This window comes from Triturus cristatus, chromosome 12 (genome assembly GCF_964204655.1).
Source record: "Triturus cristatus chromosome 12, aTriCri1.1, whole genome shotgun sequence".
Taxonomy (NCBI): domain Eukaryota; kingdom Metazoa; phylum Chordata; class Amphibia; order Caudata; family Salamandridae; genus Triturus; species Triturus cristatus.
The window spans coordinates 280,245,310-280,268,964 of record NC_140595.1 but is presented as its reverse complement, the minus strand read 5'-3'; the positions used below and the strand labels follow the sequence as shown (position 1 = coordinate 280,268,964).

Genomic DNA, 23,655 nt, shown 5'->3' with positions numbered 1-23,655 from the left:
GAGGCAAATAAATAAATTTGAGAAATATTTAAGTGATCTTAAAATAAATGTCTCAAAAACATTTCCCCCCAAAAACTAAATTCAAAAGACAAAGCAGTCAGGGTGGTTAAAAGGGAAACAATTAGAAATAGTAAATGAATATTTATAGCTAGGAATGGTGTTCATGAAGAATCTCAATTTTGAAACTCATGTGCACAAATTAGTGAAGGCTTTTAAAAAAAAGAGACCTTTAACTTGGAATTGGTGAATCTACCCTTATATGGTAGTGGAATATTGGATGTGAAAGCCTCAAAATGTCTCCAAACAATGGAAACCAATATTTGGGAGAATACCACGTGCACTACTAACAGTGCATTAAAACTCGATTTAGGACTCATAAACATCATGTTCCGATATGTTTAACAACTGACTATTGGCTTAGTCTCATAAATTCAGACGTGGGATCCTTGAGATATACTCTAATGGTTTATCTCCAATCTAGACAAATGGTGGATGGATTAAATGATGCATCTACTAGACACAGCTTCATTTCTGGAAAATATGTGGATCCCTAGAACACGCAGAAAAAGGCAGACCAAAGACTTAACCAAGACAGCTAGCTCCCATCAAAAAGTTCAGGAGGACTGTATGGCAAAGAAATACCTTGTATGTATGTCTTTTACAGACTTTAGAGGAGATCTTCAACCTTATTTGAAATGTATTAAAACAGGAAGGCTTAGATGGTGGATATTGAAACTAAGATTGGCGCACTTCTGGGTCTTATGCGCTAGAATAAAAATAAGGGAGAAAAGACAAATGCCCCAAGGGAAATGCCAACTTATCTTTTTTGAAATTCAAGTCCAGAATTGCTTTTACACATAATTGTATTTTGCACAGCTTTCCGGCATCCTGGATATAGAGACAGGAATACGCTGTGTCTTGGAACTACGTTTATATAATGAAATGTGAGAACATAAGGGTACGTTTTAAGCGTAGGAAATGTTTAGAGCTAATTAAGAGAAGTGCTTAATTGCTGGTTAAAAAAAAAAATATATTATGCTGTTTTGCACATTTCCTTAGCAAACACTGGCAGTCTTTGTGATAGTCTATATATTTTTCTAGGGAATATTGGTATTTTGATCACTCGTTGTACTTTATGGACTCCTCCAGTAGGTTTTGAGCATATAACAGTTGTATTATCCGAAGGAGCGCTAGGAAAGCAAGGGGAAAACAAGGTGCTACTTGCCTTGCGTGTTGTCCTTTTAACTGTAGAGAATTTGAATATGTAGGTCATGTATGTTTATGTTTAACACATGCCATGATTTTAAAACTTGTTTTGCTGAGAAAGGTTATTATCAAATAAATTGATTTTGACTTTTTGAACTGTGTAGTCAATAATTGTGTACTATCACTTAGCACCATCATGTGTGCACCAGGGAATACTTAAAACAGAGTGCATGAAGGGTGGTTCACTAAAGTAATTCACTAAAGTAATTACCCATTGTCTGCAATGAATCATGTGTGTCATTTATTCTATTTAGAAATCGAGGTAACAGCACATGGCTTGAAAGAATCTGTAAATGTGTATCCAAAGAAATACTGTTGCCCAGTTGTTCTTGAGATAGGGGTATGGTATTAGAAGTATTTGAAACCAAGAAAATGAACTGATTTACAGAACACAGAAACCTCAGATTAACCAAATTATGCACAAGGAACCAAAGACAATCTGTGATAAGGCTGATCTGTTTTCTGTTGGTGTATCAAGATGGGACCTACACAGATGCTTTGCACCTTGTTTTGTTTTACTTTAGAGGGCATTATTGCAGTTTCTCCAGAAGATGTTAATTGCACTCATGACCAATGCACATGGTGGAAGGGCTGGGGTCCTCAACAAATGGTGTGTGATTAACATGGTGTCCCTTTTATAGGTCTCCTATTTAAGATCATATTCTCCACCCTTAGTCACCAGCAGAAAATGCCAATAAACCAACCAATCAACAAGGTCTGAACAACGCACCCGGAAGTTCCACTTGGCCAGTTGTGCAAAGATGTTTCTCACAGAGCTCTGGTGCGTGTAAAGTTCCACCTGCCCTGGGCAGTCAAACAGAAAGTAATGCCCCTTCAATGCAATCAGCTTTTCCTGCAGCCAGTCCAAGTTAGCCTCTAAGTATTCCATGCAATAGATCAGCCCACCATTTGGTCCAAGCTTCAAACTGTCCATCACATCAGCAAGGGTCACCAGCTCAGAGATATCAATGGAGCACTTATATGGAGTCCCATCATTGGCTGGATCCAGGTTCACCACAGCAACCTTGCGCCCCACCTTTGTCAGGAACTCCTGCATCGCTAGGCAGTAGGTGGTCTTCCCAGATCCAGGTGGCCCAATCACTACCTGGCCGAAGGCTGTAGTAGACAACTTTTGCGACATCACAGCTGCTATGCTTCATCACTTGCAGCAAATCCTGAAAAAGAGAAATGATCTTATCAGACTTCACTTAACTTTTTGCTGGAATGGACACATATCCAAATCTGGATGGCCTGTTAGGGTGCGGTCTGAGTTCACAGAACAATTTTTCATTTCAAGTGGCTGCATTTAATGCAATTAGGGGTGATGACATTTGTACACCTCCGTAAAGTGGAGGGTCTCTGTGTCTAGAAACAGAAGGGTGTTGGACAGAGGTGGAAGAGCAGTCTTATGGTCTCAGCCTTTCTACAGGAAAATATACAAGGAACAAGACACTCTTATATATCCCTAATGGACAGGTTTCCTTTTCTTATTTTCTACAGCACCATATCGCACAGAGTATGGAATAATCAGCTAGTAAGAAATAGGGGTCAGTTTAGGTCCTGATGATCAACTGGTGACCAATAGGCAAAAGAGGAAAGGGCAGAAACATGTTCCTCAATACTTTAGCAAGGCAGGAGGTTTCTTTTTCAAAACCCTAACCCCTCCTTACATCTGTATAATATTGTGTGAGTGGGATAATAAGAGGCACTTTCTCACCTACTACAATTTGAAACCACTAAGATCTCACAAACATATCAGCTAAACAACAAGAAACAGATGAGAAAGGACTCACACATACTAAAAATACCCCTAAAATAGTAACAATTATCTGTTGCAGTTGAGGAGAGACCCAATGATGAAGCACGCTACCTATTGTGGTAGAGGTGTCTGCGTACTTGGAAAATCAGCACAGAATTTTCTTTCCAAAAAAATAAGGCAACCTGAGCACTGAAATAAATTTCCCAGTGTGAGTGAGTGGCACAGTATCATTTGTGCGTTGTATGTAGTAGGGATGACATACTGTGTTGCCATGAACAATATCTCTTGCTCCCGCAGAGTGTTACTGAACTTAAAAGTGTCTCTAAAATATTGCCAGACATCATGGTCTAGTTACTTAGATTATTTACTCAGCCCATGAGCCGGAAAAAATGTTATATTTTTAAATGTTCAATCAATATTATTTCTAGATCAGTTATTTTGTAGAAAGGACAAACATGTCTCTGAAAGTTTTCTCTGGCTGTTTTAATGGTTAAAAAGTTTCAAATTCCATCATAATTTCATAGGTAGACCCAGAGCCCGTCATTAAAACGGCCAACACATGATTTGTGAACCAGTCTGCTTCATCAGCGCCATGTTTTGTAAATTCAAAAATAACAGTTGATGGACAGAATGCAGAACAATGTCATACATTCACCCCAGTACAGAGATCTGGGCCTAAATCCATCGTTTTTTTGCTCACCATGCCATTCCAGTTTGAACCCAGCCATATGCAAATCAGTCTTGACCCTGTGCCTCATGGGAACAGTCCAGCCCGAACTGCCAAGCCAGGTCCTCCCTGGACTGGAAACAAGCATCCTAGGACCGGTTTCGGGGTTTCACCCCTCTTCAGCCAGGATAGCTTGATTCCAGTGGCATGGAGAGCCCTAAGTGGGATGGGTATTCCCAGACGTGGGACCCGTGCTCACTACGCCACTGGAGTCAAGCTATCCTGGCTGATGACGGCTGATAGCCAGAAACCGGTCCTAGGATGCTTGATTCCGGTCCAGGGAAGACATGGCTTGGCAGTTTGGGCTGGACTGTTCCCATGAGGCACAGGGTCAAGACTGATTTGCATATGGCCATGTCTAAACTGGGGTGGCGTAGCGGGCAAAAGAACGATGGATTTAACCCAGATCTCTTGACTGGGGTAGAATGTCTGCATTGTCAGCATTCCGTCCATCATTTGTTTGTTGTAACGCTTTTCGCCCTAAGTGGGATGGGTATTCCCAGACGTGGGACCCGTGCTCACTACGCCACTGGAGTCAAGCTATCCTGGCTGATGACGGCTGATAGCCAGAAACCGGTCCTAGGATGCTTGATTCCGGTCCAGGGAAGATATGGCTTGGCAGTTCGGGCTGGACTGTTCCCATGAGGCACAGGGTCAAGACTTATTTGCATATGGCCATGTCTAAACTGGGGTGGCGTAGTGTGCAAAAGAACTATGGATTTAACCCAGATCTCTTGACTGGGGGAGAATGTCTGCATTGTCAGCATTCCGTCCATCATTTGTTTGTTGTAACGCTTTTCGCCCTAAGTGGGATGGGTATTCCCAGACGTGGGACCCGTGCTCACTACGCCACTGGAGTCAAGCTATCCTGGCTGATGACGGCTGATAGCCAGAAACCGGTCCTAGGATGCTTGATTCCGGTCCAGGGAAGACATGGCTTGGCAGTTCGGGCTGGACTGTTCCCATGAGGCACAGGGTCAAGACTGATTTGCATATGGCCATGTCTAAACTGGGGTGGCGTAGTGGGCAAAAGAACGATGGATTTAACCCAGATCTCTTGACTGGGGGAGAATGTCTGCATGGTCAGCATTCCGTCCATCATTTGTTTGTTGTAACGCTTTTCGCCCTAAGTGGGATGGGTATTCCCAGACGTGGGACCCGTGCTCACTACGCCACTGGAGTCAAGCTATCCTGGCTGATAGCCAGAAACCGGTCCTAGGATGCTTGATTCCGGTCCAGGGAAGACATGGCTTGGCAGTTCGGGCTGGACTGTTCCCATGAGGCACACGGTCAAGACTGATTTGCATATGGCCATGTCTAAACTGGGGTGGCGTAGTGGGCAAAAGAACGATGGATTTAACCCAGATCTCTTGACTGGGGGAGAATGTCTGCATTGTCAGCATTCCGTCCATCATTTGTTTGTTGCAACGCTTTTCGCCCTAAGTGGGATGGGTATTCCCAGACGTGGGACCCGTGCTCACTACGCCACTGGAGTCAAGCTATCCTGGCTGATGACGGCTGATAGCCAGAAACCGGTCCTAGGATGCTTGATTCCGGTCCAGGGAAGACATGGCTTGGCAGTTCGGGCTGGACTGTTCCCATGAGGCACAGGGTCAAGACTGATTTGCATATGGCCATGTCTAAACTGGGGTGGCGTAGTGGGCAAAAGAACGATGGATTTAACCCAGATCTCTTGACTGGGGGAGAATGTCTGCATTGTCAGCATTCCGTCCATCATTTGTTTGTTGTAACGCTTTTCGCCCTAAGTGGGATGGGTATTCCCAGATGTGGGACCCGTGCTCACTACGCCACTGGAGTCAAGCTATCCTGGCTGATGACGGCTGATAGCCAGAAACCGGTCCTAGGATGCTTGATTCCGGTCCAGGGAAGACATGGCTTGGCAGTTCGGGCTGGACTGTTCCCATGAGGCACAGGGTCAAGACTGATTTGCATATGGCCATGTCTCAACTGGGGTGGCGTAGTGGGCAAAAGAACGATGGATTTAACCCAGATCTCTTGACTGGGGGAGAATGTCTGCATTGTCAGCATTCCGTCCACCATTTGTTTGTTGTAATGTTTTGTAAATTAGCAGTCATTTTCTTTTTTCAGTCCAAAAGCATATTAGTTTACCCAAATTCACTGGCTCAATACATGTCGCAATGATCTAGGAATGTTGATTTGCTACTGACAACCATGAAGAATTCTTCCCGTTGGATTGACAGCAATGTTTGTTCAGTAAAACCTAAGGTTCGGATTGTTTTTTTGTTATCGATACTCTATTGTGAATCAGTGAATTATACATTGAAGATGGAATTTGAGTCTTTAAATTAAATTTGGAATTACCAATAAAACATCTAAAGAAGTCTTTCAGATGTGATATTGTCATTGCTACAATAACTGTTCAGAAATAATAATGATTAAATGAACTTTGATTTCATACGGCCATAATATCTAATTGTATCCAATACTGGAGTTATTGCCAGTTTTCAAATAACACCAAGGGCGTAAATGGGAAAGCAAGCTGTTTATTGGCCAGGCACCTAACCTATGTTACCATTCTCATATTTTATATTCCTAAACGTAATAATCTCTATACAGCTGTCAATCTACCCCGTCACTGTCTGTTCCTCCCTCGGATCCCATTACCCGGTTTATGCCTCCTCTTCCTGTCACTATCCCTTTTTTCTTTGTCCCTTTTTATTTCTCTCTATCCCTCCCTGTGGATGTGTCCATCTTGCTTGGTGTCTCTTTGTCCCTGTCCTCTTTTTCCCCAGTCCCACTCTGTCAATCTCTACTTTCCCATCTACAGCCCACTGTCCAAGGACACTGCCTCTGGCCCTTTCCCTATTTTTGTCTTTGTCCTTTTCTCTCTCTTCACGCTATATCCTTGATTCTCTCTCATCCCTCATTCTGTCCTTACTGCTGTCCCTCCAACTGTCTCTATCCCCTTCACTTTGCCCTTCCCTATCATCTTAACCCAAGTCTCTCTTCTGGCCACATTCCTCTCTCTGCTCCCCTTTTGTTCCTTCATTTTTCTTTCCTCTCTCTTTCCCTACCCCATCCTTATAACACTGTCTGCCCCTATAACTCATCAATCTCCCTGTCCCTCCCTCCCTCATTCTATCTCTGTCCCTATTTTCCCTCTCTCCTTGTCCTTCCCTACCTGTCCCCTGTCCCACCCTCTGTCTTCCATACTTCCCTCTGTCCTTATCTCCTTTTGAGCAGGACTGCCGTTCTTAAGTACACAAGTACATTACACCAGAGCACTGTTGCAATACAGGGAGAATTGGAGGGACTTCAAACAAAGTACCATGGAGTGAGAAAATGATTTCGGTATCAATAGATGCCTGATTGAGGGTAAGCAGGGTGACAAGACAAGCCCCAATGGTTGTAGCCAATGAAGAGCAAAATATGAGAAAGCCAGAAGCTGAGGATGGGATTCCAATATAACTCTGCAGCCTACTTGTGGGCGGAGGAGCAGTTTTGTGATGTTAATTAAAGCCTTGAAGAAAATGCATGAGGTACTTTTTTCTGAAAGTTAAGAGAATGATTTTGAGGCGATCGCAGAATAAATTAGGGTGCCAGAAGCCGGTTCCTCCTTTATGGTAGGCTAGTTTAGCCAACTCAAAGCACATACAGCAGTTTCCCACTGCTCCTGTTCCCACGAATTTGGTGGCAACCACAAACCTGAGGATGGTAGGGGTGAATTTCAGTACTCTTTAACTCCGATGTACCTCTTAACCTTGTGCTACAATCTGGTACACAACTGGAAATATAATTAACAAGATATGGGAGGGGGGGGGGGGCATGAGAGCATTTAAAACGGTTGTTGAGAAATAAAAACCATAGCTTGACCCAGCTTAGATTCTTTCACAGGATACGTCTTTACAACATGCTAGAGTCAATGCAAGATGCCATAAAAAAATAGAAATGTAATAGGACCATTGAAGGGTACTTTATTGCCAGGAATTACCTCACAGGTTCCATCCTGCAGTTAGTAGAACAATAAACAATCAACCTATTTCAGGAATCAGTGAGGATTACGACAATTCCTAAGTGATTACCCTTTGGGAATGGGATGAAAATATAAGAAAAAAGTGTATTTGAAAGCTTAGGATATCCAGAATAAGAAATATACATTCCAGAATACCCATTAGTCTTTCCTGACATTTGTGTGACTAGGGAGGATATACCTAATCTAAAGAGTTAATTTTTTTAAAGTTAAAAGTTAAAAGTTTTAGTTAAATTATATCTGTACCTTGATGCCCATCATTGTCTGATTTATTGCACGCTATCGCACTTTATCTGTAACATACTGCTGACTTTGCACATTGGTCTAAACCTCATACTTTGTTATTAATGCTGCTAGATTCTGCAGGTTCGTCCAACCTTTTTATTGTGATTTTACTACTTGTATTTGTATTGGATGATATTGTATATTTACATGTTTTAAAACTTGTATTGTATTTGCCTTTGGTAGTGATGAATTGTGCTTTTATGGATATTTTATCCGAATAAAGATTATTTGACTTGACTTGCCTAAAGAGTTAATGAAGATTTACAGAGAGCTCTACCCAAATCAGGTCCCTAGCTGCTACAGTTAAGTAAGTAAGTGTCAACCGTTGGACACAGATTTGAGTGTTACTCTATAGGTGGAACGATGTACAATGCAGAGCACCTTGAAAGATATGCTTGTAAAAGTTAAACAAGAATAAACAGGGGAAACTTAGAGTCCAGTCAGAAAGAGGAATCAATTTTACTCCTAGATTCTCACTGATTGAGAAAACTTCGAGCAGCATCCAAAATCCGTCTTATTGCTAGATTTGCATAATTTGGGGAAAGAAGAAAAGAAGACGCATGAATACCATTTGTTGCAGGGATTATTATTTGTTGATGGCATACTAGCTCATTTAACTGACCTCAGGAGTGTGAGCTATTGGTGGTAAATTCTCAAAGAGGGGAAAGCTGCACACAAAACAAGCATTGGCAAAGCCAATAGGTCTTGCCTATGCCAGAGCTATTGGCTTTGCCAATGTGTTTTAGCCATGTTGTACACCAGCATGGCTAACAGTTAGTGGCATGGACGATAATAGCGTATCGTGGAGTGGAGTAGAGTAATAAAGAGTGGATTGGCATACAGTAGAGTGGGGTGCTGTAGAGTGGAGTGGCGTAGAGTGTTGTAAAGTGTCATGGAGCAGCAAAAAGTAGCATGGAGTGGACTAGTGGTGTAGAGGGGGAGAGGTGTGGAGAGGAATAAAGTGGCGTAGATTGGAGTGACACAAATTAACGTAGAGCAGAGTTGAATGGCATAGAGTGAAGTAGCAGAGTGTGGAGTGGCATAGAGTGTCGTAGAGCAGTGGGTCTTAACCTGTGGCCAGGTGACCCCTGGGGGCCCGCGACTGCTTAGAAAATTAAATAATATTAACAGATTAAAGAAGGAATTGTTAAGGAATTTGAAAATGGAGGCTACAAATTAACATATTATCCTCAGATTGATTTGTGGGAGCAGTGCAAGTGCAGCAAACAGAATATATTATGGATGATGAGTGGCCTCATTTGAATTAAGAAAGCTCCAACCTTCCCTTTAAAATTAAAATTTAGATTTTTTTTTTTAACTGGTTTGCAAATTAAGTATTTCATCATTTGTGAAAATGTTTGATGAATGCTTGTTTCTGTATTTTTTGTGTATGGTTTTGTGGTTCAAATCATCGAAAATGCTTAGGTCGGGGTCATTGGAAATGTAATAATGAGTCACTGGTGGGTCCGGATCTCAATAATGAGTCACTGGGGGTACCGGATACCAGTAATGATTATGTAGGGGTCCAGAGAAGTTAATTAAAGGTTAAGAACCACTGTTGTAGAGTGTAGTAGCATAGAGTAGCTTGTCATAGAGTGGAGTAGTATATCAGAGTGGAGTGGCATAGGGTGGAGTGAAGTAGTGTGTCGTAGGGTGCAAGTATAGTGTTCTTTAGTGGAGCTGAGTGGAGTAGTGTGGGATGGAGCAGAGGGTTGAGGAGTAAATAGTCATGGAGTAGATCAGAGTGGCGTAGAGTAGTTTAGAGTAGAGAGGCCTAGAGTGGCCTAGAGTAGAGTGTTGTTGAGTGGAGGGGCATAGAGTGGAGTAGAGTTTTGTAGAGTGGAGCAGAGTGGAGCAGAGTTTCCAAGAGTGGAGTGGCATCAGTAGCGGATGGAATCTACTGAGAGTGGCGAGAAGAGCAAACAGGTGGTGGGTAGTCCACTATCACGTGTGCGCAAATAAAAAATTATAAAATATAAACACTTACCTTACACGAATGACAAAGTATCCTCCTTGCAGCATGTCCTCCTCCTGCTGAGGTCCAATGTTCAGGCAGGCCCCAGCCAACTGCATTAACCAATCCTGGTGTTCTCTCACCAGCGTGAGAAAGCACCAGGATTGGAGGGATCAGCCTCTCTTGCTGCTACTGAAGACACTAGAGCCTTGCTCTTGCTCTAGCTCAGCTGTCTGGATTACAGCTTTCAAAGAGTGCATGTGTGGGCCAGCCAAAAGGACATGCGCACTTTGAAAAGTGCTCAAGGTAGTCCACCCTCCTCCCTGCTGTCACTGTGCAAGCCCGCCCCGTCCTGACCCTCGGTTCGGGACAGGGGAATGAAAAATAAAATGGTAATAAATTAACTTTATTATCATTTTATATCTAGATGGGGCATTTGGGGCCATTTTACTTAGCAGGTGACCCTCCTTGGCCTTAATTTGGGAGCCGCCCCAGAGTGTCATAGAATGGAGTATGCATGGTGTGTTGGAGCACTGCCATTACAGACAACACATTTTGAATTGAAATTCCCTTCACATGTGCACAGACATACAGTTTTACTGATAAAGCTATACAGCATACAAATGATAATGTATGGGAATACCATCTCACTTTGCAGTTAGAGAAAGAAACGTAAAATCCGAGCTCTTTGGGAAGACAGAGCCTAACATTTGACCTCTGTCTTTGAATGTGCAGCAATTGTAAAGTCGTAAAAACAAAATGTAAAGGCCTTTTTATTGGTCATTTACTTTTAAACTGAAGAATGGTATTTTACTTCAGCATCCCTGACTGTCCTACTTGCAAAACCTATTGCATGGGTGTCAGAGATAAACAGGATCAGTCAAGCGGAAAGCTAGGAGACAGGAAACCTTTTCAAAGGAAGGCAGCAAATTTACTGCTGTGAACTAGCAAACGAGAGAGACAACTGAAAAGACAGGTACTCTCCTGGGCTGTCCCACAAAAAGAAAAAAAGATTCCCCGGAAAGCAAGCACTAGTGGAAGAATACAAGGAGCCAGTCAGAGAGGTGGCAAAGAGGATATGCTCCATGGAAGAGACAAAGATATGCTGGACAGCCGCAAACAAATTAGGCAAGCAAACAGAAAGCAAGCAAATGTGAGTTACAAAACACAAAGATAATGGTAAGCAATGAGAGGAATGCATTCCTCGGGAAGCTTTCAGCATGCCCCCAATATGTCTTTGCAACCAGACAGCTGCACTCTCTGTTAGGCTTCGATATAAAACAGTAATGGTACATATTTATCATCCACTTTCAATTGTATCACTCTGGAATTTGTTTCTCAAATCTTATAAATCTACTGAGTGACACTTGTGAGGTACAACTGTTATTGGAAAACGGCACCAACATCAACGTGAAATTTCAGTAAATCTCACCATGTAACTAACACTTATCTTCTCCTCCCTAAATGACATCCAATTAAAGCACGATGCATCTTTAACAATGTCTGTTTAACTTACAAGTTTACCTAAATACCTTTCTTAAAAACGGCCAATCTCCGGGGCCCCCGATATAGATACAACTATTGAAATTTATTACAGGTCTAAAGATACAAGAAAATAACCTCAATTTCATAAACCTGTCAAGACTATGCACGTCTATACCACTTATATTAGATTAGCTTCCTCTTTCCATCAATGTATTTTCTGAATTCTAAAATTATACATTCTAGGAACACCTGGAGCAATCATCTTACACTCTTACTCGGATCCCTTAACCTGAAAATGTTACTTCATTTTTTTTTTTTATTAAACGGACACTGTTGACATTTAATGAGCCATTTTAGCACAGGTTTTCAAGATTATAGAAGCATGGATTTTAGAAAAATGGAAGCTCCTTTAATCTTTTAGAAAGTGGTGCAAGGAATTGAACATCTAAATTGATGAAGCTCTAGATTTTGTACCCCAACCACACAATAAGCTCTAGTTAAAACGAATTTAATACTATTTGATACAAGATTGCCACATCCAAATCCTGTTGCCTAAATCGTTTCAAATGCCTGTAAATATAGTAAAGTGCTCGGACCGCCTAACAGTTGAATTATTTGGGCTAGTATAATAAATATATACATAGCGGTCTCTGAAGACCAAGTGTACACAAAGGTAGAGGAAACTCTGCAATGGGCCACATCCATAACAGTCTTTGCAAAGACTATTTCTTTCCTCTTTTTCCGGCGGTCATGACAAGACGACCCCTAGGCTCTGTGCCTCCCCTGGGGCCCTCAGCGGAGTCCAATTGTCAGGTGAGTGCTGGTGGTCTGCACGCTTGCCGGTGGGGACGCGTCAACCTTGCCTCCTCTGCTGCGGCTGGCCTTGGGTCTCTCGCAGTCGCTGGCGCCCCCTCTCCCAAAGGCGGACTCTGGGCCTCCTTCCGTGCTGAGTCTCGGCCCACCTGCGTGCTGGCAGTGCTGCTCCCCCCCTGCAGGTGCCCTAATTTCGTTACTGCTCCCGTGGAATAAGAGTTGGGCCTGGTGTTTTTTTTTTCCTTGCCTGTCCTGCGTTCGTGCCCTATTCCTGGGTCCTTTGCATGTGATGACTCCGAGTGGACCACTCTGTCTTTGCACCCCCCTCTTTGCTGTCTTCGTCCTTTGCCCGTTATCCTGCATGGGGAGGGTGTCCTGCTCTTTGTGCAGTTGCCTTGACCCCCGGTGTGCAGCTGCTCAATTTCTGCTGGGTTCGCTCTGTTCCTACATGTGGGGGGGGGGGTGACGCCCCCATCGTTTCGGTTTTTTGTGGCTCATTTTGTTGTTGGGCTCCCCTCGATTTTGTGTTTCCCCCCTCTCTCCACTTTTCACCAGTGATTTGGCACAAGATGGCCTTTTTAATCCCATAGCAGTCATGTTCACAAGTTACTCATTTGACTAATCTCCTTTGAAACGGAGGTGGGACTGCCTCTATCACTTTCTGTTTTGGACTGTGGGCTCCCCTCCATTTTGTTTGCCTCTCTCTGGCCAATTTTCACCGGTGGTTTCACAAGATGGCCTCTGTATTCCCCCAGTAGTCATGGACACAAGACACTACTTATAATTACCTCTAAGGAAACGAAAGTTGGACTGCCTTTTTTGCGTCTTAGACCAAGGACTACCATTTAGGAAAGAAACAAAAAACGTTATTCCTTCACATACTGGTCTTGATATCGTGTACTCGTTGTGGATTGATGTTTTTACCTATGTTAATTGTTTTTTTAGCACTATCCCATTACTGCAAATACGCAACCAACCTCTCCTCCCATAGATTCCTATAGAGCCTGAACTCTCAGCCATTAAATATGCACCCTCCAAACCCCACCCATAACTCTAAACTCGTGTGTTACGGACCCAACTCACGGTCCATAAAGTGCCCAGAAAATCTGACCAGTAATGCTAAAAAGAAGCTAAAGCACAGTACCCTAAAACAGCACCCGGAAACACTAATCGTAGACAACTACCACACCGCTACTAACGGCAACACGAAAACTAACTGAATCTTTTACACAAATCGCCCGACTAAGTGAAAAACACCTTCCATCTTCACTTTCAAGTCACAAAATCACTGGGAGCTCGGACCTGCAGGCAGGCAATTATTGCGGCCTTGAACCCAGAGAATACAGTTTTAAACATAAGTTTTACTATTTTTATTAATCATGTACATCGTAAATTTAACCAGCAAATTGCAGGCCCGGTAACAATTCTAAAGAGAGTCACAGGTGTCTAAAACAAAACTGTAGACCTATAAGACTTCATTCTGGTCTCTCCTGTGCTCTCAAAGCCTGCAATATCAGGGTATGTGACTCCGATGATTTTTATTGACGCTGCTATTTGACGACTGTCTTAATGAAATGTTTACATTCTCTGGGTTTCCTTATAATTCTGGGCCCCCATCTTAGACTTTGATAGTAACACTAATTTCTTTGCCACATCATTAACATTCTGGTGCTACATATTTTTAAAATTTGAACTTTTATATAATTCTTGGCCATTTTAACTATCTTTTTTTGTATATGTGTGGTGTGTATGTTCTGCTTTTATGATTATATTTTTAAACAAATAAAGTATTTTTTTTCCAAAAGTCACCAAATCAGTAAATATTCCCTATGGCGAAAAAATCTCCACAACAGTCACCCCTACCTTTAAAGGGGAACTCACAATTTCTATCTTCAGAACAGGAAACATTCTCATACAGGCCACTGATCCGCACCTCACCATTTTTGATCGGCACTTCCCAACACTACTCTCCTCTCTAACTCATCAATGCCATCAAACCCAATGCCCCCCACCCCGCCAAAAAAAACGGAACCGACCCAATCTCCCTCCCCAGACGACCCATGCTACAACTCACGGACATCCATCATCACTAATCATAATCTCACTACCCCTATCATCACACTCCGACATCAAACACCCTTTACAATGGCCTCAACCGATACCACCAGGTCCAGCAAACACACAGTTAATAAACACCGCAAGGCTGATCCTGAGCCAGGCAGATCAGACTCAAATGACATTCATTCCGTGACTGAATCCACTACAGGCATCCCTTCCCACCTCGACCTCAGGAGACCCGACTCGAACCTCGCAATTTATCCTCAACTCCACTACTGTCCCTACTCCGCCTGCCCAAACCATCTCCATACCCAACACCACCGATAATCCCTCAGACTCTGACCTCCCTCTAGCCACTGCTCACTCGCCCCCGCCCTACCGCCACATGCCCTAACAGCCCCCACTTCTAATCACACTGTCAATACCCTGGACACTGACTTCCTCCTTGCCATTGCTCACTCCCCTCCCTTGGACCCAAGATCCACAACACCTCCTCCTAAACCTCTTGACCGGAAGCAACAACGACCTGACTCCTCAAGTCCAATCTATCCCCACTCCTAACCTCAATGATGCCACTCAATCCCACAACCTAGTACCCTCTCCTTCCACAGACCCTAGCCATACACTGCTCCCGACGAAGACAACATGCCCTTACAGCACACTTTCCCTGCTACTGACCCGAATGGAGCAGAAAATAGACTCCCTAGCGCAGATATCCTTCACCTACAACAAAGCCTTCCCAACCGGATTGAGCCTCCTTGCTCACACACTGCGGGTAACTACACACCTTCCCCCCATACAACCTCTTCCATGGCCCCACTTGGCACCCCATGGCCCACCAATCCTATGAGGAATCAGGCACATCGTCCCAGCCGAGCTCTACGACCCATTTCAGAATGAGAAGCAGATGGTATCAACGACTCTTATCTCTAAATTAGCCAGAACTCGGCCCTGTTTGCTATCCCTGTTTTAGTGAGCACTAATAGAATCCCTAGACCTGTCCTCTCGCCCAGACCCCCTGCTCAATACACTTCTATACATACAGCACACACCACCACAGAGGCGCCCCGGCCTCTAACGTGCTTGCTCCTCAACTGTAGATCAGCAGTACAACATGCCACAGATTTTGCTGAAGTTATATTCGCGGAAGAAATAGACATCGCATTCCTCACAGAATCCTGGCTCAATGACCCCTCTACCCCCATCCTAGACCTTCTCAGCCCCCCAGGCTACAAAATCATCAGACACGACAGACTGATCAAAACAGGTGGCGGCCTAGCTATCATCCATAAAGAAGGAATCCAGATTAAAATCCACAGAAAACCTGACTCGAGTACCTAGGTGTTGAACTTACAGCCAAAGGCACCACGCCCATCAAATTTCACACCTTCTACCATCCTCCTGGTGAACGTACCCTCTTTGCTGAAGAACTAACTGACCAAATAACTCGTTTCCCCCTAACCGACACAGAAGACGTGTTCCTGGGTGACTTCAATATCCACTGGAACAACCCAGAAGACACTACAACCCAAAACCACTCCAACCTGCTTGAAATTACCAACCTCAAACAACTCTGAAATGAATCAACACACATCAAAGGAGCAACTCTGGATACAATCATCACCAAAAATGAGCTGGTCTCTTTGAGATCGATTTCTCCCAATGACTGGTCTGACCACCACCTCATACTGTTTAATATTGACTCATAAGGCAGAAACCAACCAATACGACCTGACAAACCCGAGCACTGGACAAGGAACTCCAAAGGAGTCCCCATAACTGAACTGGAATCTAGGATTCATGCCCATCTACAACCCCAGCCTTCCAATATGTCTGCCAATGACCTCACAGCCCACTTTGATTCCACAATGACAGAGGTGTTAGATCAAGTAGCACCACTCAAACATTTGAGATCTATCAAATCTAAATCTTGATTCAATGTGGATCTTAATAACGAAAGAAGACAACTCAGACCATCAGAATGGACTTGGAGACTAAACCCTTCGACTCTTCACCTAGCACAACTTCGATAAACCTGCATATAAAAAACAAATTTTTAGAGAAAAGGCCACTTTCTACCGCAGCCAACTAGACCAGGCGAAGAATAGCCCTAGAGACCTCTATAACATTGTCAAAAGTCAAACAAACAGCACACCTCCACAAGAAATAAAAGCCACCAAAGATCGATGCGAAGAAATCGCCAGCTTCTTCACAGATAAAGTCACAAATATTGAGCAATCCTTCATCCAAACCTCAAATCCTCCCTCCCTTGCAACCTGCCCCCTTTAACCACCCCTGACCATACGGATCGAATTCTGACCACGGACAACCAGACCCGCTTCCAACTGAAAAATGATGCTAATTGGTCGAACTTCGAACCCATGTCGGAAATCGATGTCTTCAATATAATTGTAAGCTTAAAGCCTTCTTCCCACACGATGGACCCCCCTCCCATCCACAATAGTAAAAAAAAAACTCAACTTCATCATTGCCCCTTTCTGGACAAAAATCATCAACTCCTCTCTCACATCAGGTTGTGTCCCAGACTCCCTTCAGCTATGACAAATCACACCTATACTCAAGAAACCAGGGGCCGACCCCAACAAGCTCAACAACCTCAGACCTATCTCCAACCTTCCGTTCCTAGCTAAAACATTGGAGAACTACGTTCTCCAACATCTTAAATATATTGAGGGCTTCAACCTCCTCGACACCTTTCAGTCGGGTTTCAGGAAAGGTTGTAGCACCGAAACAGCGATGCTCAATATTGCAGATGATATCCACAGAGCCTTAGATGAAGGTGAAGCCTGCCTCCACATCCTTATTGACTTATCAGCGGCATTTGACACAGTAAACCATCGAGCTTTACTTGAGACTCTGAAGGGCCGATGTGGCATTAATGGCACAGTACTAGAATGGTTCACTTCCTTCCTTAAGCACCGTTTGCAACAGATTAAAATCAACTCCTGCCTCTGTACCAACACAGTCAAACTTGGAGTCCCGCAAGGATCGATCCTCTCAGCATCCCTCTTCAATCTCTTCATGGATCCCCTTGCAATTATTTTGAAACAAGCAGGGGTTCATTACCCCCTATATGCTGAAGACACACAAATATACTACCAAATCAAATCGCCCAGTGACTTCCAACACCTCAATGTCACGCTAACCAAGATCCAAACCTGGTTTAACACAAACCACTTAAACCTGAACACGGACAAAACAGAATTAATTCGGTTCTCTCCAAAAAGTAACCACCAACCAATTCAAGTCTGGCTCAAGGAGCTTGATGCTCTAAACTGCTTCCTCGTCCTATCCGACTCAGTAAAGTCACTAGTCATTACCCTGGACAAGAACTTGTCAATGAAGGACCACATCAAAAACTCTGCAAAAAGTTATGTTATGTTATGTTAGTTTAGTCTTTTATAGCGCACGGCTACTCCATAGAGTGTCCCGGCGCTTTTATTGACAACCTGTAGCAGAATAACACAACACAATAGAATAAAACGGGCCCAGGAGAAAGAAAGAAAAGCGAACTAAAGGGCAAAAAGCCAAGTTTTGAGGCCCTTCCTAAAAGTCAGCAAATTAGAGGTGCTGCGTAATGCCAAAGGCAGAGTATTCCAACGCTGTGGCGCCAGCAGCTTAAAAGAGCGACCTCCAATGCGAGCCCTTTTTACTCGGGGGACCACGGCAAGGAACAATGATTCAGACCTCCGAGATCGGGCCGGATGGTAAAAGGCAAGCCTCCTTTGGAGATATTTTGCTCCCGAAGCGTGGAGAGCCTTGTGAGCCAAGGTCAAGGCCTTAAAAACTATCCGTTTCCGGATAGGCAGCCAGTGGAGTGACTGCAAAAGACCGGAGGCTCTGGCTCACCTATACAGGCCAAAGATGGGCCGCGCGGCCGAGTTCTGGACCACCTGCAACCGTTGCAGGAGATCTTCCGGCAGGCCAAGATATAGGACGTTGGAGTAGTCCAGTCTTGAACCAATTAAGGCCTGGACCGTCGTCTTCCTATGATCTTCTGAGAGCAGAGGAAGGAACTTACGGAGCATCCTGAGGAGGCCAAAACATGTTCCCGTAAGACCAAGGATCTGAGATCTTAACGTCTGACCATTATCAATCTTGATCCCCAAATTCTTTGCTAGCTGGGACGAGCACGCTGGAGGAAACATAGTAACAGGCCACCATTCCTGCCAATCTGGGTCAGATGGACATCCGAAGAAGAGTACCTCAGATTTATCTGAGTTGCACTTGAGGCTGTTAAGCTGGAACCATTTAAAAACAGCCCCAAGGCACTCACGGATACTCTCTCCATCAAAATCTTCTCCTTTCCTGCACGTTAAGAGGAGATGGGTATCGTCGGCATAGGATACGATCTGGGCCCCAAAAGACTCCGCCAATGCCGCCAAAGGGGTCATAAAGATGTTGAAAAGAGTCGGGCTCAACACAGAGCCCTGCGGAACTCCGACTCCCAAAGGTGGCATCACGGCAGAGCTGGGTGAGACCCAGACCGTTTGTCGACGGCCAGCCAAAAATGATCTAAACCAGCTGAACACCGTCCCCCTCAGACCGATCTCATGAAGTCTGGCGAGGAGACCCTCATGGGGGACGGTGTCAAAGGCCGCCGACAAAGTCAAGCATTACGAGCATAGCTTTGCCCCCCGAGTCCAGTGCCTCTTTAATGGCTTTGGACACCTCCAAAAGAGCCATCTCCGTGCTTAAATTGGGGCGGAAGCCAGATTGAGTGGGGTGCAGCAAATTGTGAGATTCAAAAAAATTGGAAAGCACGATGTGCACATGCTTCTCCAAGATCTTAACCAGCGCAGGGAGAAGAGAGATAGGCCTATGGTTGGCCAAAGCCTCAGGGTCTAGGCCAGGCTTCTTGAGAAGGGGAATAACCATCGCCTGCTTCCAGGCCTGCGGGACCACCCCCCGACTCAAGGAGAGATTCAAAAGTGGGTTCGCCAACGGATTTACAACTTCAGCCATTTTCGCCAGGAATTTGGCCGGACATGGGTCAAGAGGCGACCCAGATTTAAGGTTGGCCATAAGTGCTAATGACGAGAAAACTGAGATTTGCGGAAAATCTGCCAGGACTGGGCCCAAAGGGCCCAACGAAACTGAGCCATCCTCGGAGCTGGGAGGTACTTCAGCCACCCTCAAGGGAAGAGAGTCCTGGATCAGTTTAATCTTGGTGGTAAAAAAGTTGGCAAGGGCAGAAACCCACGACTCAGAAGGAGCGGCCTGGGTCGAATTATGTTGTGGGGCCGTAAATTCCGTAACGATCGTGAAAATCTCCTTGCAGGAGTTAGAGGCAGCCTCTATCCTCCTTGCCAAATAGCCTTTTTTTTCAAGGAGGATATCCCGATGGTATGCTTTAACCGCTATCCTGTAGACAAGCCTGGCCGCGGATCATACTGTGACCGCCAAGCCCTTTCAGCCACCTTGCACTGCCGTCGAGAAGCCGACAGTGCTTCAGTAAACCAGGGGGCCGAGACCCGCTTAGATATTAATCGGGGGGCCATCTCAAGGGCTAGATCATTCAGCCTATCCGTTAACCACGCCTGCAGGGACTCTAAATCCCACTCCAAGTCTCCCGTAAGAGGGTAGGGATGATCAAGAGATGCCTGAGCCAACATTTCAGGAGTCACCTGATGATACGCCCTAGGGGCACGTCCCTGCTGCCTAGGAGCAGTGCTCGATGGTTTCTTTATGCCCAGTACATAAAATTTGGCCAGCCTATGATCTGACCAAAGCACCGGCAAAAGTGCCAGCACCTCTATGGGGGACGTGGAAAAGACCTGATCCAAGGTATGACCCTTGTCATGCGTTGGTCCAGAGAGGTAGGGGGCAAGACCTAGGGGGGCCGTGACATCAGTCAATTTGATCGTGTCAGGGTCCAATCCAAAAGTGTGCTTTACTCTCTAAAACACCTCAAGAAAATGAAACCTTTCATTCCTCAAGATGATGTCAAGACAATTGTCGATCCCTAGTCCTTTCTAAACTGGACTATGGAAACGCCATCCTAACAGGGTCATCAAAAGCTCACCTAGCCCCACTAAGGTCAGTCCTTAACATGGCAGCCTGACTCATAACTGGGGTAAAAAAAAAATTGAACACATCTCACCAACCCTCAAAGCACTCAACTGGCTTCCCATGGAAGGTAGATGTATTTACAAACTGGCCTGCATCACTCACAAGGCCCTTCACACCCAATCCCCAAACTACCTAAACAGCAAACTAGTAAAAGCAGGGAAATCCAGAACTCTGAGAAGCACCAACTCTCTTCTTCTCATCCCTCCAAAACTGAAAAAGAAAACGACCCAGTGCCGGTCCTTCTCTGGCAACGTACCCAGGATGTGGAGCGCACTCCCTATTGACCTCAGATGCAATCCCTCCTTCTCTTGCTTCAAAAAGGACCTCAAACTCTTTCTCCTCAACCAATACTCTACCAACCAAGGCAACCATCCTAGGCATCAATAACCTAATGGACTCCCCACTCATTTTGACCTTCAAGGATGGTGGTTTTCTGACTGTGTATTATGTCTTTGGTTTGATCTTTATGCATCCTTGTGTCCTGCAATGTTATGCAATCTTTTCTTTTCCTTTGTGTATGTAAAGCACTCTGATACCCACGGGTCTAGCTAGCGCTATATAAAACTTTATAAATAAAAAATAAATAAGGCCGAGAAGAAAACGTGACTTTCTCGTTCTAACAGAACACCATATAGTTGTACTAAACATTGGTCCCCATTCTCAGCTATAAATTTAAAGTTTCTCTTCTCTTGACATAGTTCACAAGTGTGTGTGCCACAGCTAGCCAGGACGTTCAGACTGAATTTAAAAATGATCACTACTCTCCAACAGGCACCACAGCCTGGGCTATGCTTTAACATGCCACTTAGGAACTGGCTGCAGAACATAGAGCTTGGAGAGACTATGGACTCTTGCTTGCTCATTGAGCCTAACCCCCTGCGTTGTTTGCCCTACAGGACAGGCACTTAATTACAGTACGGACGCAGTTGCCAGTTTGGGACTTTAACTTATAAATCCCTGCTATGGGTTTGAAAGTTTAATTAGCTGGAAGGGAGCAAACAATGATCAAGACACCCAGAGAGCATTTGGTTCTCAATCTACTAATGGAAATAGTGTCTATGATAAGATACTGCAGTGTTTCGAAAAGTGAGGGTCGCGAGCGGATTTATTGTGGGTCATTGAAGTCTGAGCTATAACTAAAGACCCCTCTAAATTCTGTGTTTATCTTGTCACATTTGCCAAAGACACGTGTCAAATGTCAGGCTGTGACTTCTGATAATGTGCTGCTTATTCTTTTCACATAGGATTGGTGCTTACTTTTCTTTCTATCACTGCAAAGTGAGAGGAGCTTCTAAAGTGAATTATGGGGAAATCGTAATGAAGTACAGGAGTGTCAAATGAAAAGGCTGAATGTAGGATGTTGTTTTTATGCAATATGCAAAATGTAAATACCTCTAAATGTACTGTTTACATTCAGCCTTTAGGAAAGCAAACATTAAGCACAGTTTTTGCAATACTGAAGTGTGATGAAAACAGACATTTTAATAAGATCCAAACAAATCAAGGCACTTTAGTTGGTGATGCTCAAATGGGTACATTTTCACAGAAACCCAATTTCCACACATTATCACATTTGTGTGGTATATAGTTTTACCTGTGCAACTGTATGTCTGTGCAAAATTAATGGCCAATTCAATGCAAACTGTTATGTCTGTAAATGGCAATGCCCCCCGTTCCCCTCCCCCGCAAGGTCCATTAAAAATTGTCCCAACTCATGTCCATTGTTTAAAATAAATAAATAAATACATACAAGTTGGTGTGTCGCATAAAGTTTGTCGTTCAACAAAAGTGGGTAGTGGCTATACATTTTTGAGAACCAGTGACGCAGAGATAGCCCCCTACTCTGACAGACTGACACACTCAATCTGACCAATGCTAGGTCACTAACATGATCCATGTCCTCAGCTGACATGCCATTCGCCTTCAATCAACCAGGGGCTCTTGAGGTACCTTGCCGTTTGTTCCCCATGTCCTGAGCCAGACATGTTAACACAGACTTTATCACTGTGGCGAGTCTTGCCAACTTGCTGTTGCAGCAGCCATACATTTGTCCACTCAGTGTCCTACCCTAAACTAGGTTTACTCCATAACGAGTCACCTCCCGGGAGCTACCAGAATGTTGGGACCCTTTCTTGGCTATGTCGTAGACTTGACCCTAAATTATTATCCCTTATACGACACCAACCCATTGATAAGGCACTGCCACGCCCCTGCTCGGCTGCCCTTACCTTTCTGCCGCAACCAGATCTCCAAGCGTAAATTTATCCGAACACCATCTTCGCAACACACGACTGTATAGATGGGCACGCAACTCCTATTACCGGCTCAAGTGCGGCTGGGCCACATATTCCTGCACCACAGACGATCGCTTCCGGTGCATCTTAAAGGCTGCCGTTTATTTGGCGTTTATTGAGGATAAGCGGGGGTGTTGTGAGCTGCAGTTTTGAGCGACATGGGTGGAACGGACAAAATAAAGATATTTAATCTCTCGCAGTTGTTTAGTATTTTGATATGTGCAGGTATGATAAAAAAAAAAAGAGCGCGTAAGCTTTAACAATTCTTGGTGGGAATTTCTTCAATTACATCGTAGGACGCGATGCCCATGAGGGATACTTAAATAGCCTGTGATTTGGGGCATAAACCTAATCTCCCCGTGCCAAAAAATTAATGTGTCCATCTGAAATGCAATATAAATGTAAAGCGCTCTGATCGGATCATGTTCCTTGTAGTGATTGGGCCCTCAGGCCCTCATGCATACAAATGAGGGACGCAGGACACTGGATTACTGGTGCAGTAAACTGGCCACGAGCACGTGCGCTCGGCCCCTTTTATTGACAGGGTCACCTGACTCGTGACGCCTGTGGTGGGTGGGTGTTCAGTGTGGGTTACAGTAAAGTGGAACACTAGAATGTATCCAGCCGGATACTACATCCCTCCCAAACTTTAATGAAAGTTCAACCAAAATGAAGTCCGAACCTGTGGGAGTAAACACAAATTACAAATAAAACAGAAGTTGGTGATCAAGACTTCCACGTAGTCTTTTTGCTGATGGTCAACTGCCGGCGAGGGTGTTCTGACAGCCGGGACCACTCCGTCTCCTTGGCACGATGTCCGAGTGCTCTACGGATGTGTTCTTTTGGACTTACACCGTGGAAGTGCGCCTCACAGTCTCTTTCTTGTACCGCCAACGGTGGAAGTGTGGG

The 23,655-nt window shown here is 44.4% G+C and overlaps 1 protein-coding gene across 1 annotated transcript in view; it reads right to left on the bottom strand.

Annotated features, from left to right (window-relative positions):
- Positions 1–23,256, bottom strand: part of GPN2 (GPN-loop GTPase 2) — a 125,657-nt gene extending 102,401 nt beyond the window's left edge. The window contains exons 1-2 of the mRNA XM_085637717.1: positions 22,681–23,256; positions 1,997–2,441 (exon numbers count right to left, since the gene is read on the bottom strand). Of these exons, the coding sequence (XP_085493843.1) occupies positions 1,997–2,407 (411 nt within the window). The 5' untranslated portion in view covers positions 2,408–2,441; positions 22,681–23,256. The remainder of the gene's footprint in view (positions 1–1,996; positions 2,442–22,680) is intronic.
- Positions 23,257–23,655: the final 399 nt, after the last annotated feature.